A 15,300-nucleotide genomic window follows, 5' to 3' on the forward strand; every position below is an offset into this window, starting at 1 on the left:
CTCCCCTATCCTGAGTACCACCAGTGTCCTCCTTCCCACTCCCACCTATACCGTGTGCCCCCCCCACTGCACCCAAAGTCATACCCTCCCCTATCTTGACTACCACCAGTGTCCTCCTTCCCACTCCCACCTAGGCCCAAAATCATACCAACCTTCCTGACTGAACCCACTGCTGTTCCTGTATGTGCCAAGTGTCCCTTCTTCCTTCCTACACCCAGTGCCCTCCTCCCCACACCCACAATCATACCACCCACCTTCCAGACTGCAACCAGTGCCCCCTCTGTTCCCAGTATCCTCCTTCCCATTCCTGCCTAGACAATATCATAATGACCTTACTGTCTGCTCCCAGTGTCCTTCTACCCCCTCCAACCTACACCTAAAATTAGACCCCTTTACTGACTGGACCTAGTCTCCCCCCCCCTCTACTTTCCCACCTGCGCCCAGTGTCTCCCCCCCCCCCCGGCTCCACTTGCTATGTCTGTATGGTACTGATTGCCTCTATCCCCCTGTAATGTATACAGCCATTCCGCCTATATGTAATTACTGCTGATAGTCCGGCTATGTGCCATGTTCTGTCTCCCTCGCGGTCAGCAAGCTGGTGAGGACGGAGGTGGGCAGGCTTGGGAACATCTCTCTATATCTATGTATTCTATATCCCCTGTAACCTGCTGTATACAGGGACCTCAGTGTACACAATGGGAGGGCTGTACATACCACTAATTGTATAGCAGTAATAATACGTCATTCCGGACCCACCTCATATTTCCTGCTACACTCAGGCTTGTGTTTATTATACAGTGGAAGATGTATATTATAAAGGTCACTTTATTGCTTTGTTTCGGGGACTCCGTTCCTTCGGGAACCACTGCTGCGGTTGTATTTACCTCAGAGGAGCAGTATACATGGTGCCCGCTGCCCCCTGTAGATATGAGGGCTCTCTCAAACATCACCGCCATAGTCTCCCCCTATCTGCGAGATCACCGACTTCATGTGGTTCCATCACATCTACAAAATAATCTTCATCCACCTCCTTCCAGTGACATCACAGCTCCAGTGCACAGGAGGCATGATGTCACTGGGGGGTGGGGCCAGATTCCCGTTATTTGCAGGGTATATTATCCGCTTCCACTAAATCTCCCCAACAGCCAATCTGATCCCCCCCAATCCATGAGGAGCAGAAAGCGACAGTGAAACAGAAACGCCCACAAGACCCCCGAACAGCACAACGCGTCCCCCACAAATAAGAACAAAACACAGATTTTACTATTGTCAAACAAAGATCATATAAAACAAGCTTCAGTGCAACAGATCACAAAATGGAGTTTGGGGGAGGAGTGGGGGGGGTAACAGGTATAAAAGGTACCAGCCTGGGTCATCGGTAACATGGTATTAACCATTGCGCATCCAGAAATGAAACCAGTGGCTGTAGCACCAATTTATCACAGAATAATGAGAGCGCTCGGCCGCATACAGCGGAGCGCCGGGCTCGCAATGGGAGGTTGAGTGTCGGGAAGTCGGCCATATTTACAATGCTCCTTGTAAGCGCAAACAGGAGTGGAGACTGGAATGGGACGGTATGAGAAGGAAGACGAGTTGGCAGCAGGGCGCACTTTGTGTGCAGAGCTACACTGGTTTCATTCCTAAGAGCTCTCCTCACAAAAAAAATGCTGCTAAAATTAACATATTCACCCAGAGTCCGGCGCCTGAGCCATTCAGCAGGCTGAGAGATTTACAAGATGGCCGCCCCATGGGCAAAGCCGTAGGAAGACCGGGCTGATCTCGGCGAGGAGTCAGGGTCATCGGGAGATCCTGAAACGCTCCCATTAATACTTTCACTCCTGGAGTGTATTTACAGGCTGCACCGTCAACCACGGAACGGATGCAGCAGTTACCCATAACCCCACAGTGCAACAAATAAAACATACAGAAAATATTCAGGGCTAAAAACATGATGTACATAAATGATCCACAGGCAGATACAGCTGGGCGGGCACAGAAGAGGCCACCGGAAGCTATTAAACAGGCATTACTGCGCTACGGTCTGTGCCGAGACCCTCCTGCCAGATATAACAGCAGAGCGGCAGCGGCAACCTGTCCCAGCGGGGCCCCAGGAGGCCACACTAACGTCCTTCATGTGAATGAAATGCACTTCTCAGAAATAATACAATCTCTTGCTGATTGCAGGAACGTATCCCGTTATTCCAAGCCCCCCCCCCCCACCCCAAGCTTCCAGAGCAGGGGTGGCAGCAAGACGTATCAGTAACCCATCCATTGGGAGGTCTGCGTACAACGCGGAGGCCCGGAAATCAGCCAAACCATTCTCCTCAATCCTAAAGCATCCGCGGGGGTCACCCCTCTGTACAAGGCTTTGTCGAGGGCCACAGAAAACGTTTCCAGCACAAATATCCCCAGGTCCGTCAACAATTTATACGGTTCCCCTCCCTGGAGCCGGCACAACACGAAGCTTCGGTATATCTCTAGTCTATGGTGCCGGGGTGGATACTGAGGACGGGGGGCTCCAGGCAGGTAGGAGAATAATTCAGGTGTGGTTCCTTGATCCATAGGAGGGGAACCCCGTTTTTCCCCTCGCCCGTCTTTCCCGACGGCCGGCTGCGAAACCTCACCAGCAGGATTGTGATGATGAGGATGCCGAATATTGGGAAAGGGTAGAAGAAGACCAAGTAGAAGAGGGCATCGTTGGAGCAGATGACGGACTGCAAGTTGGATTCTGTAAGAGACAAAATGAGACAAAAGTAGACCTTTAACACTTGCCCGAATCTTACCCCCAAGTCTAACTGGTATTTTAGGGAATACACTACTAATGTGCATCCATCTACTGACTAAGCCCTAGAACGCTGGAAGGATTCGGTCTGGTTTGGACAATCCCCCTAAAACCCCCATGACAAATGGGCGGAGGGGAATAAGATGACGGAACCGGAGGCCGCAGCGAGGAGTCAACTGCTCCCTGAACACGTGACGGCCCCAAACTGCTCAGGTCACAGGTTTATGTCATACCGGAGAATTCGGGGCGCACTATAATTTAGGTATAGGTACCAGGAAGGGAGGATTAGGATTCTGACGGTCAGGATCCAGAGCACCGGCATTCCGCACCAAACCCTTCTAACGGGCAGTCCGAGCCTGGCTCAGTTCTTCCATACCGCAATAATATTACTACTGAATCAGCACAAAGATGGAGCCTTGGCCCCTCCCTACCTTTGCTCTGCACGGTGATCCAACCAATCAGGGCTTCGTCCTGAGCCAGGAGGTACCAGTCGCCCCGCGGCCCCATCAGCCACTCCTGCACAGAGCAGGTGTAATTCCCAGAGTCCACTGCACCAGCCTGAGGAACACGCAATTTAAAGACTGTGGGAGACAACTGCAGCTGCTGCAGGCGACCCTCCCAGCGTGGGGCGAGGGGGCTCCACACCCCGGATCGGTCTGTACTTAGTATGGTCTCTGGATCTGCCGCCCGGCCCCCTCTGTGGAAAGACCAGGACACAGCTAACTGGGAGTCCATGCGAGATCGAGACAAGACGGTACAGTCCAGAATAAAATGGCCGCCATCCAACACAGAGATATTTTGAGGATTGACATCCAGCTGCAACGTGGCATCTGCGGGAGAAGAAGAGGGGGTTACAATCGCTGTGTCATCTATCATCTCTGCACGTATGGGTCTTTCCTATGAGCCTCACACATTTCAGGTGGTTCAGTCAGATACTCACCCGGCCGTCGCACGCTCACATAGGTGGCTGCTGATCGGTCGTCTGCCCTCTTGTACCACTGGCGACTTGGATCCTGCAGCCATTCTTGCACCCGGCAGCTATAGGCTCCGCTGTCCTGGTCCATGGCCGCATGCAGAGTAAGGGTGTAGAGCCCGGGGGCCGGCTGGGTGAGCTGCAGGCGACCGGCCAGGTCAGAGTTCCCCCGATATTCCTCCTCAGAGGGCGGCAGAGTGATCCCGTCAGTTGACAACCTGGCCAAGGCTCTTCTCTCAGACTCAGCCGCCGGCCAGACGAGCCACTCCAGGGACAGGCGAGACTCTGGTAAAGTGCGGTTCAGGACCTGGCAGGTCACAGTCAGGCTCTCGCCCTCTAAGACGGACACATTCCGAGGGAGCTGATCCAATTGTAAGTTACTATCTGGAGAGAAGAGAAAGAACAGGTCACTAGGAGATGGGAGACTGGGGCCGTGTTCGACCTACAGAGCACTCCTATCCGCTCACTACACCATATGGTCCTAACACTCTTCTCATACTGTCTCACCAGCACTACTCCACCGTACCCCGCTCACTAGCACTGTCTCACCACCACTACTCTACCGTACCCCGCTCACTAGCACTGTCTTACCACCACCACTCCATCCCTCCTGCTCACTAGTACTGTCTCACCACCACTACTCCACCGTACCCCGCTCACTAGTACTGTCTCACCACCACTACTCCACCACCGTACCCCGCTCACTACACCATATGGTCCTAACACTCTCCTCATACTGTCTCACCACCACTACTCCACCGTACCCCGCTCACTAGTACTGTCTCACCACCACTACTCTACCGTACCCCGCTCACTACACCATATGGTCCTAACATTGTCCTCATACTGTCTCACCAGCACTACTCCACCGTACCTCGCTAACTAGCACTGTCTCACCACCACTACTCCACCGTACCCCGCTCACTACACCATATGGTCCTAACATTATCCTCATACTGTCTCACCAGCACTACTCCACCGTACCCCGCTCACTAGCACTGTCTCACCACCACTACTCTACCGTACCCCGCTCACTACACCATATGGTCCTAACATTGTCCTCATACCGTCTCACCAGCACTACTCCACCGTACCCCGCTCACTAGCACTGTCTCACCACCACTACTCTACCGTACCCCGCTCACTAGCACTGTCTTACCACCACCACTCCATCCCTCCTGCTCACTAGTACTGTCTCACCACCACTACTCCACCGTACCCCGCTCACTACACCATATGGTCCTAACACTCTCCTCATAGGGTCTCACCAGCACTACTCCATCGTACCCCGCTCACTAGCACTGTCTTACCACCATTACTCCACCGTACCCCGCTCACTAGCACTGTCTTACCACCATTACGCCACCATACCCTGCTCATTAGTACCGTCTCTCTACCACTACTCCACCGTACCCCGCTCACTAGTACTGTCTCACCATCACTACTCCACCGTACCCCGCTCACTAGCACTGTCTCACCACCATTACTCCATCCCTCCCGCTCACTACACCATATGGTCCTAACACTCTCCTCATACTGTGTCACCACCACTACTCTACCGTACCCCGCTCACTAGCACTATCTCACCACCACTATGCCATCCCTCCCGCTCACTACACCATATGGTCCTAACACTCTCCTCATACTGTGTCACCACCACTACTCTACCGTACCCCGCTCACTAGCACTATCTCACCACCACTACTCCACCGTACGCCGCTCACTACACCATATGGTCCTAACATTGTCCTCATACTGTCTCAGCAGCACTACTCCACCGTACCCCGCTTACTAGCACTGTCTCACCACCACTACTCCATCCCTCCCGCTCACAAGCACTGTCTCACCACCACTTCACCGTACCCGGCTCACTAGCACTGTCTCACCATCACTACTCCATCCCTCCCGCTCACTACACCATATGGTCCTAACACTCTCCTCATACTGTCTCACCATCACTACTCCACCGTACCCCGCTCACTAGCACTGTCTCACCACCACTACTCCACCGTACGCCGCTCACTACACCATATGGTCCTAACATTGTCCTCATACTGTCTCACCAGCACTACTCCACCGTACCCCGCTCACTAGCACTATCTCACCACCACTATGCCATCCCTCCCGCTCACTACACCATATGGTCCTAACACTCTCCTCATACTGTGTCACCACCACTACTCTACCGTACCCCGCTCACTAGCACTATCTCACCACCACTACTCCACCGTACGCCGCTCACTACACCATATGGTCCTAACATTGTCCTCATACTGTCTCACCAGCACTACTCCACCGTACCCCGCTTACTAGCACTGTCTCACCACCACTACTCCATCCCTCCCGCTCACAAGCACTGTCTCACCACCACTTCACCGTACCCGGCTCACTAGCACTGTCTCACCATCACTACTCCATCCCTCCCGCTCACTACACCATATGGTCCTAACACTCTCCTCATACTGTCTCACCATCACTACTCCACCGTACCCCGCTCACTAGCACTGTCTCACCACCACTACTCCACCATACCCTGCTCATTAGTACCGTCTCACCACCACTACTCCACCGTACCCCACTCACTAGTACTGTCTCACCACCATTACTCCACCGTACCCCGCTCACTAGTACTGTCTCACCATCACTACTACACCGTACCCCGCTCACTAGCACTGTCTCACCACCACTACTCCAACCCTCCTGCTCACTAGTACTGTCTCACCACCACTACTCCACTGTACCCCGCTCACTAGCACTGTCTCACCACCACTACTCCATCCCTCCTGCTCACTAGTACTGTCTCACCACCACTACTCCAACCCTCCTGCTCACTAGTACTGTCTCACCACTACTCCACTGTACCCCGCTCACTAGCACTGTCTCACCACCACTACTCAATCCCTCCCGCTCACTCGTACTGTCTCACCACTACTCGACTGTACCCTGCTCACTAGCACTGTCTCACCACCACTACTCCACCGTACCCCGCTCACTAGCACTGTCTCACCACCACTACTCCACCGTACCCCGCTCACTAGCACTGTCTCACCACCACTACTCCATCCCTCCCGCTCACTAGTACTGTCTCACCACCACTACTCCATCCCTCCCGCTCACTAGTACTGTCTCACCACTACTCCACCGTACCCCGCTCACTAGCACTGTCTCACCACCACTACTCCACCGTACCCCGCTCACTAGCACTGTCTTACCACCACTACTCGATCCATCCCGCTCACTAGCACTGTCTCACCACCACCACTCCATCCCTCCCGCTCACTAGTACTGTTTCACCACTACTCCACCGTACCCCGCTCACTAGCACTGTCTCACCACCACTACTCCACCGTACCACGCTCAATAGCACTGTCTCACCACCACTACTACAACCCTCCTGCTCACTAGTACTGTCTCACCACCACTACTCCACTGTACCCGCTCACTAGCACTGTCTCACCACCACTACTCCATCCCTCCTGCACACTAGTACTGTCTCACCACCACTACTCCAACCCTCCTGCTCACTAGTACTGTCTCACCACTACTCCACTGTACCCCGCTCACTAGCACTGTCTCACCACCACTACTCCATCCCTCCCGCTCACTCGTACTGTCTCACCACTACTCCACCATACCCAGCTCACTACCACTGTCTCACCACCACTACTCCATCCCTCCCGCTCACTAGTACTGTCTCACCACCACTACTCCATCCCTCCCGCTCACTAGTACTGTCTCACCACCACTACTCCACCGTACCCCGCTCACTAGCACTGTCTCACCACCACTACTCCATCCCTCCCGCTCACTCGTACTGTCTCACCACTACTCGACTGTACCCCGCTCACTAGCACTGTCTCACACCACTACTCCACCGTACCCCGCTCACTAGCACTGTCTCACCACCACTACTCCATCCCTCCCGCTCACTCGTACTGTCTCACCACTACTCGACTGTACCCCGCTCACTAGCACTGTCTCACACCACTACTCCACCATACCCTGCTCACTAGCACTGTCTCACCACCACTACTCCACCGTACCCCGCTCACTAGCACTGTCTCACCACCACTACTCCATCCCTTCCGCTCACTCGTACTGTCTCACCACTACTCGACTGTACCCCGCTCACTAGCACTGTCTCACACCACTACTCCACCATACCCTGCTCACTAGCACTGTCTCACCACCACTACTCCACCGTACCCCGCTCACTAGCACTGTCTCACCACCACTACTCCATCCCTTCCGCTCACTAGTACTGTCTCACCACCACTACTCCATCCCTCCCGCTCACTAGTACTGTCTCACCACTACTCCACCGTACCCCGCTCACTAGCACTGTCTTACCACCACTACTCGATCCATCCCGCTCACTAGCACTGTCTCACCACCACCACTCCATCCCTCCCGCTCACTAGTACTGTCTCACCACTACTCCACCGTACCCCGCTCACTAGCACTGTCTCACCACCACTACTCCACCGTACCCCGCTCACTAGCACTGTCTCACCACCACTACTCCAACCCTCCTGCTCACTAGAACTGTCTCACCACCACTACTCCACTGTACCCCGCTCACTAGCACTGTCTCACCACCACTACTCCATCCCTCCTGCTCACTAGTACTGTCTCACCACCACTACTCCAACCCTCCTGCTCACTAGTACTGTCTCACCACTACTCCACTGTACCCCGCTCACTAGCACTGTCTCACACCACTACTCCACCATACCCCGCTCACTAGCACTGTCTTACCACCACCACTCCATCCCTCCCGCTCACTAGTACTGTCTCACCACCACTACTCCACCGTACCCCGCTTACTAGTACTGTCTCACCACCACTACTCCACCGTACCCCGCTCACTAGTACTGTCTCACCACTACTCCATCCCTCCCGCTCACTCGTACTGTCTCACCACCACTACTCCACCATACCCCGCTCACTAGTACTGTCTCACCACTACTCCATCCCTCCCGCTCACTCGTACTGTCTCACCACTACTCCACCGTACCCCGCTCACTAGCACTGTCTCACCACCACTACTCCACCGTACCCCGCTCACTAGTACTGTCTCACCACCACTACTCCACCGTACCCCGCTCACTACACCATATGGTCCTAACATTGTCCTCATACTGTCTCACCAGCACTACTCCACCGTACCCCGCTCACTAGCACTGTCTCACCACCACTACTCTACCGTACCCCGCTCACTAGCACTGTCTTACCACCACCACTCCATCCCTCCTGCTCACTAGTACTGTCTCACCACCACTACTCCACCGTAACCCGCTCACTACACCATATGGTCCTAACACTCTCCTCATAGGGTCTCACCAGCACTACTCCATCGTACCCCGCTCACTAGCACTGTCTTACCACCATTACTCCACCGTACCCCGCTCACTAGCACTGTCTTACCACCATTACGCCACCATACCCTGCTCATTAGTACCGTCTCTCTACCACTACTCCACCGTACCCCGCTCACTAGCACTGTCTCACCATCATTACTCCATCCCTCCCGCTCACTACACCATATGGTCCTAACACTCTCCTCATACTGTGTCACCACCACTACTCTACCGTACCCCGCTCACTAGCACTATCTCACCACCACTACTCCATCCCTCCCGCTCACTACACCATATGGTCCTAACACTCTCCTCATACTGTGTCACCACCACTACTCTACCGTACCCCGCTCACTAGCACTATCTCACCACCACTACTCCACCGTACCCCGCTCACTACACCATATGGTCCTAACATTGTCCTCATACTGTCTCACCAGCACTACTCCACCGTACCCCGCTCACTAGCACTGTCTCACCACCACTACTCCATCCCTCCCGCTCACTAGCACTGTCTCACCACCACTACTCCACCGTACCCTGCTCACTAGCACTGTCTCACCATCACTACTCCATCCCTCCCGCTCACTACACCATATGGTCCTAACACTCTCCTCATACTGTGTCACCACCACTACTCTACCGTACCCCGCTCACTAGCACTATCTCACCACCACTACTCCACCGTACCCCGCTCACTACACCATATGGTCCTAACACTCTCCTCATACTGTCTCACCAGCACTACTCCACCGTACCCCGCTCACTAGCACTGTCTCACCACCACTACTCCACCGTACCCCGCTCACTACACCATATGGTCCTAACACTCTCCTCATACTGTCTCACCACTACTCCACCATACCCCGCTCACTAGTACTGTCTCACCACTACTCCATCCCTCCCGCTCACTCGTACTGTCTCACCACCACTACTCCACCATACCCCGCTCACTAGTACTGTCTCACCACTACTCCATCCCTCCCGCTCACTCGTACTGTCTCACCACTACTCCACCGTACCCCGCTCACTAGCACTGTCTCACCACCACCACTCCACCGTACCCCGCTCACTAGTACTGTCTCACCCCTACTCCATCCCTCCCGCTCACTAGTACTGTCTCACCACCACTACTCCACCATACCCCGCTCACTAGTACTGTCTCACCACTACTCCACTGTACCCCGCTCACTAGCACTGCCTCACCACCACTACTTCACTGTACCCCGCTCACTAGCACTGTCTCACCACCACTACTCCATCCCTCCCGCTCACTAGTACTGTCTCACCACCACTACTCCACCATACCCCGCTCACTTGTACTGTCTCACCACTACTCCATCCCTCCCGCTCACTAGTACTGTCTCACCACCACTACTCCACCATACCCCGCTCACTAGTACTGTCTCACCACTACTCCATCCCTCCCGCTCACTAGTACTGTCTCACCACCACTACTCCACAGTACCCCGCTCACTAGCACTTTCATACCACCACTACTCCATCCCTCCCGCTCACTAGTACTGTCTCACCGCCACTAGCATTGTCTCACATATACGGCATCAGTGGGAGATAATTCCCTGTGACCTCTGAGTGGGAGCACTGTGCCTTCCTCAGGTCACTGGGTGGGGAACAAAGAACTAGTACAGAATATACAGAGAATCAATGGCTGCTCCTTCCACAGCCCAGCAGCATCCACTCATCCTGCCTGCTCCTGCCTCCTTCCCAATCATCCTGCCTGCTCCTGCCTCCTTCCCAATCATCCTGCCTGCTCCTGCCTCCTTCCCAATCATCCTGCCTGCTCCTGCCTCCTTCCCAATCATCCCGCCTGCTCCTCCCCCATCAACCTGCCTGCTCCTCCCTCCTTCCCAGTCATCCTGCCTGCACCTTCCTCCTTCACAATCATCCTGCCTGCTCCTCCCTCCTTCCCCATCATCCTGCCTGCTCCTCCCTCCTTCCCCATCATCCTGCCTGCTCCTCCCTCCTTCCCCATCATCCTGACTGCTCCTTCCTCCTTCCCAATCATCCTGCCTTCTCCTGCCTCCTTCCCAATCATCCTGCCTGCTCCTGCCTCCTTCCCAATCATCCCACCTGCTCTTCCCTCCTTCCCAATCATCCCGCCTGCTCCTCCCTCCTTCCCAATCATCCCGCCTGCTCCTTCCTCCTTCCCAATCACCCTGCCTGCTCCTTCCTCCTTCCCAATCATCCTGCCTGCTCCTTCCTCCTTCCCAATCATCCTGCCTGCTCCTTCCCAATCATCCTGCCTGCTCCTTCCCAATCATCCTGCCTGCTCCTTCCTCCTCAATCATCCTGCCTGCTCCTTCCTCCTTCCCAATCATCCTGCCTGCTCCTTCCTCCTTCCCAATCATCCTGCCCGCTCCTTCCCAATCATCCTGCCTGCTCCTTCCTCCTTCCCAATCATCCTGCCTGCTCCTTCCCAGTCATCCTGCCTGCTCCTTCCTCCTTCCCAATCATCCTGCCCGCTCCTTCCCAGTCATCCTGCCCGCTCCTTCCCAGTCATCCTGCCTGCTCCTCCCTCCTTCCCAATTATCCTGCCCGCTCCTTTCTCCTTCCCAATCATCCTGCCTGCTCCTTCTCAATCATCCTGCCTGCTCCTTCCCAGGAAGCCTCCCATTGCTCTATAGCCCCAAAATAGTATACTCTGTCACTCCCTGCCCTCTCTCTCCGTGACGCTGTATCTGCTCCCCCCTACATCTTCCTTACCAGGTATTTTCACAACAAGCTCAGTGAGCCCCGAGGCGTCCTTAGCCAGCTGGTACCAAGCCTGGTTGGGGTCCAGCACCCACTCCTCCACATGGCAGTAGTAGCTGCCACTGTCCTCACGTCGAGCCCCCAGCAAGGTGAGAGTGTACTGCCCCGGAGAGAGCACTTCTAGCTGCAGCCTGTCCTTCAGAGACGCCTCATCTGCGTAGGTACCATACTCCATCCCAGCTCCGCTGCGCACAATCAGCTTTCCGTCAGCACCGGAGGGGCGGTGAGCAAACCACAGCACTGAGAAGCGGGAATCCGGGCTGGTCTGAGAGCGCACAGAGCAGGTCAGAGAGACCGCTGAGCCCTCCAACACGATGAGGGAGCGCTTCACCTTACTAACCTGCAGGCGAGACACTGAGAGAAGAAGAGACAGTCATTACCAGTACCATACACTACAACAAGGGTACTACAAACCCCAGCATGCCCAACCTATGAGCCTTGTAGTTCCAGTACAGCTGGATAGCCCCCTACCTGCCTAATCCCGCAATAGACGGATAATATATTATCTAAATAAATACGCTTTTCAATAAGACCACACGTGTGTGACAGCAGGAGGAGTGATAATTGTAGTGACCCATCTGCCAACAGCGCAGGTAGCCATCTTTTCACACTGCTAGAATGGCTGCTTAATGTGTCTCCTCCCTGTCACTGGTGACAGATCATCATCAGGGAGCAGAGGAGACGGCATAAAGAAGGGAAACAGATTGCATAACATGTGGCTATACAGTAAGGGAATTAGAGGTCTATGTACTTAGCCTTGGAAGGAAATAGAGTACTAGCCAATCAGCTCCTGTCATTTTTCAAACACAGCCTGTAACGTGACAGTTAGGAACTAATTGGTTGGTACTTTATCTCTCTCCAAGGCTTAGTACATAGACTCCTTAAGTGCCTGGCGTCCATCCAGTTATATAGTAATCTATGGACCGGCGCCACAAATAGTAGCAGGATCACCAGGCGTACTCTCAGACCTGGGACTAATCTATTCATAGCGCTCCCACACGCTGCTTAATATTCCAGGTCCCCCGTGCCCCATTTGTACTGCTTCCAAATGATACTGGTACCCTCAGACTGCGATCACCTCCTGCCTAGGAAACGGTTACTAAGGAGATCCAGGTTTCCAGGGGAACTGTACGCACGGTGCAGCGAGGAGTGGGCGGCGGAGGACAGTGGTAGAAATAGGAATGCCACAACTCACTGATACGTAATTAGCTGTGGTGGGACTAGACTGCAATGAGACATTATGAATGATACCTGGCTGCTATGGGCCATTATGCATGGTACCTGGTTGCAATGGGCCATTATGCATTGTACCTGGTTGCAATGGGCCAGTATGCATGGTACCTGGATGCAGTGGGCCATTATGCATGGTACCAGGATGGAGTGGGCCATTATGCATGGTACCTGGATGCATTATGCATGGTACCAGGATGGAGTGGGCCATTATGCATGGTACCTGGATGCAGTGGGCCATTATGCATGGTACCTGGATGCACTGGGCCATTATGCATGGTACTTGGATGCAGTGGGCCATTATGCATGGTACCTGGATGCACTGGGCCATTATGCATGGTACCTGGATGCACTGGGCCATTATGCATGGTACCTGGATGCACTGGGCCATTATGCATGGTACCTGGATGCACTGGGCCATTATGCATGGTACCTGGATGCACTGGGCCATTATGCATGGTACCTGGATGCAATGGGCCATTATGCATGGTACCTGGATGCAATGGGCCATTATGCATGGTACCTGGATGCAGTGGGCCATTATGCATGGTACCTGGATGCAGTGGGCCATTATGCATGGTACCTGGATGCAGTGGGCCATTATGCATGGTGCATGGATGCAGTGGGCCATTATGCATGGTGCCTGGATGCAATGGGCCATTATGCATGGTACCTGGATGCAGTGGGCCATTATGCATGGTGCCTGGATGCAATGGGCCATTATGCATGGTACCTGGATGCAATGGGCCATTATGCATGGTACCTGGATGCATTGGGTTCCCCCTATAAATCAGAGAGAATACAGCAAATGTTCCAGGTACAGGAGCCGGGATTCTGTGCAAAGCATCTGATGTTTCCTGGGACCCCCGTGGAGAAATAGAGAGGAAGGGGGGAGAGAGGGGGAGGACCCTGCTCATTACTAATAAACACAAACTGCCCTTCTGGGCATAGAGGAACGATCATTACTGAGCGAGAGCTGCGCAGAGACATCCGGGGGGGGGAACAGCTAATGGTTTCCAGTTTATGAGCTGAAAGGGGGGGTCGGGGGAAGAGACACAAAGAATATGAGACAGCTACACCAGCAGAGAGAGCGCGGACGTCAAGGAGAGAACGCAAAGAGGCAGAAAGGGGGAGATGCACTAAGCCTTGGAGAGAGATAAAGTACCAACCACTCAGCTCCTGTCATGTTACAGGCCATGTATGAAAAATGGCAGTTAGGTTGGTACTTTATGCTATGAAGAGACATACAGAGACCGACAGTGAGAGAAAGAGTCAGAGACAGATACTGTAAGAGAGAGACAGGCAAACAATAGGTACAAATCAAAGTCAGAGAAAGAAAGCCAGGGAGACGGAGACAGATTTGAGAGAGAAACACAGATAAATAGAGATGCAGAGTGAGACAAGAGAGACAGCTAGAGAGAGAAAGAGACACACTAAGAGTAGGGCACCATACAAAAGAGAGCCGAGATAATCTGCTGTGACAGAAAATGAGACCACGTAATAAAGAGGGAGAACATACAGACCAGCACTAATAGAGGGAGAGCAGAGAGACATAGTAAGAGACATAGACCAGCACTAATACAGGGAGAGCAGAGAGACATAGTAAGAGACAGAGACCAGCACTAATAGAGGGAGAGCAGAGAGACATAGTAAGAGACAGAGACCAGCACTAATAGAGGGAGAGCAGAGAGACATAGTAAGAGACAGAGACCAGCACTAATAGAGGGAGAGCAGAGAGACATAGTAAGAGACAGAGACCAGCACTAATAGAGGGAGAGCAGAGAGACATAGTAAGAGACAGAGACCAGCACTAATAGAGGGAGAGCAGAGAGACATAGTAAGAGACAGAGACCAGCACTAATAGAGGGAGAGCAGAGAGACATAGTAAGAGACATAGACCAGCACTAATAGAGGGAGAGCAGAGAGACATAGTAAGAGACAGAGACCAGCACTAATAGAGGGAGAGCAGAGAGACATAGTAAGAGACAGAGACCAGCACTAATAGAGGGAGAGCAGAGAGACATAGTAAGAGACATAGACCAGCACTAATAGAGGGAGAGCAGAGAGATATAGACCAGCACTAATAGAGGGAGAGCACAGAGACATAGTAAGAGACATAGACCAGCACTAATAGTGGGAGAGCACAGAGACATAGTAAGAGACAGAGAACAGCACTAATAGAG

At 53.5% G+C, this 15,300-nt stretch overlaps 1 protein-coding gene across 3 annotated transcripts in view; it reads right to left on the reverse strand.

The window, feature by feature from the left end:
* Positions 1-1,241: 1,241 nt before the first annotated feature.
* The window catches only part of IGSF3 (immunoglobulin superfamily member 3), a 74,290-nt gene continuing 60,231 nt past the window's right edge, over positions 1,242-15,300 (reverse strand). For all 3 annotated transcript variants that reach the window (XM_088446801.1, XM_088446800.1, XM_088446802.1), the window contains exons 8-11: positions 11,840-12,241; positions 3,723-4,139; positions 3,214-3,612; positions 1,242-2,728 (exon numbers count right to left, since the gene is read on the reverse strand). In XM_088446801.1, coding sequence (XP_088302927.1) covers positions 2,478-2,728; positions 3,214-3,612; positions 3,723-4,139; positions 11,840-12,241 — 1,469 coding nt within the window. In that variant the 3' untranslated portion in view covers positions 1,242-2,477. The remainder of the gene's footprint in view (positions 2,729-3,213; positions 3,613-3,722; positions 4,140-11,839; positions 12,242-15,300) is intronic.

Source organism: Taudactylus pleione, unplaced genomic scaffold, assembly GCF_031769625.1.
Source record: "Taudactylus pleione unplaced genomic scaffold, aTauple2 ptg000405l, whole genome shotgun sequence".
Classification (NCBI taxonomy): domain Eukaryota; kingdom Metazoa; phylum Chordata; class Amphibia; order Anura; family Myobatrachidae; genus Taudactylus; species Taudactylus pleione.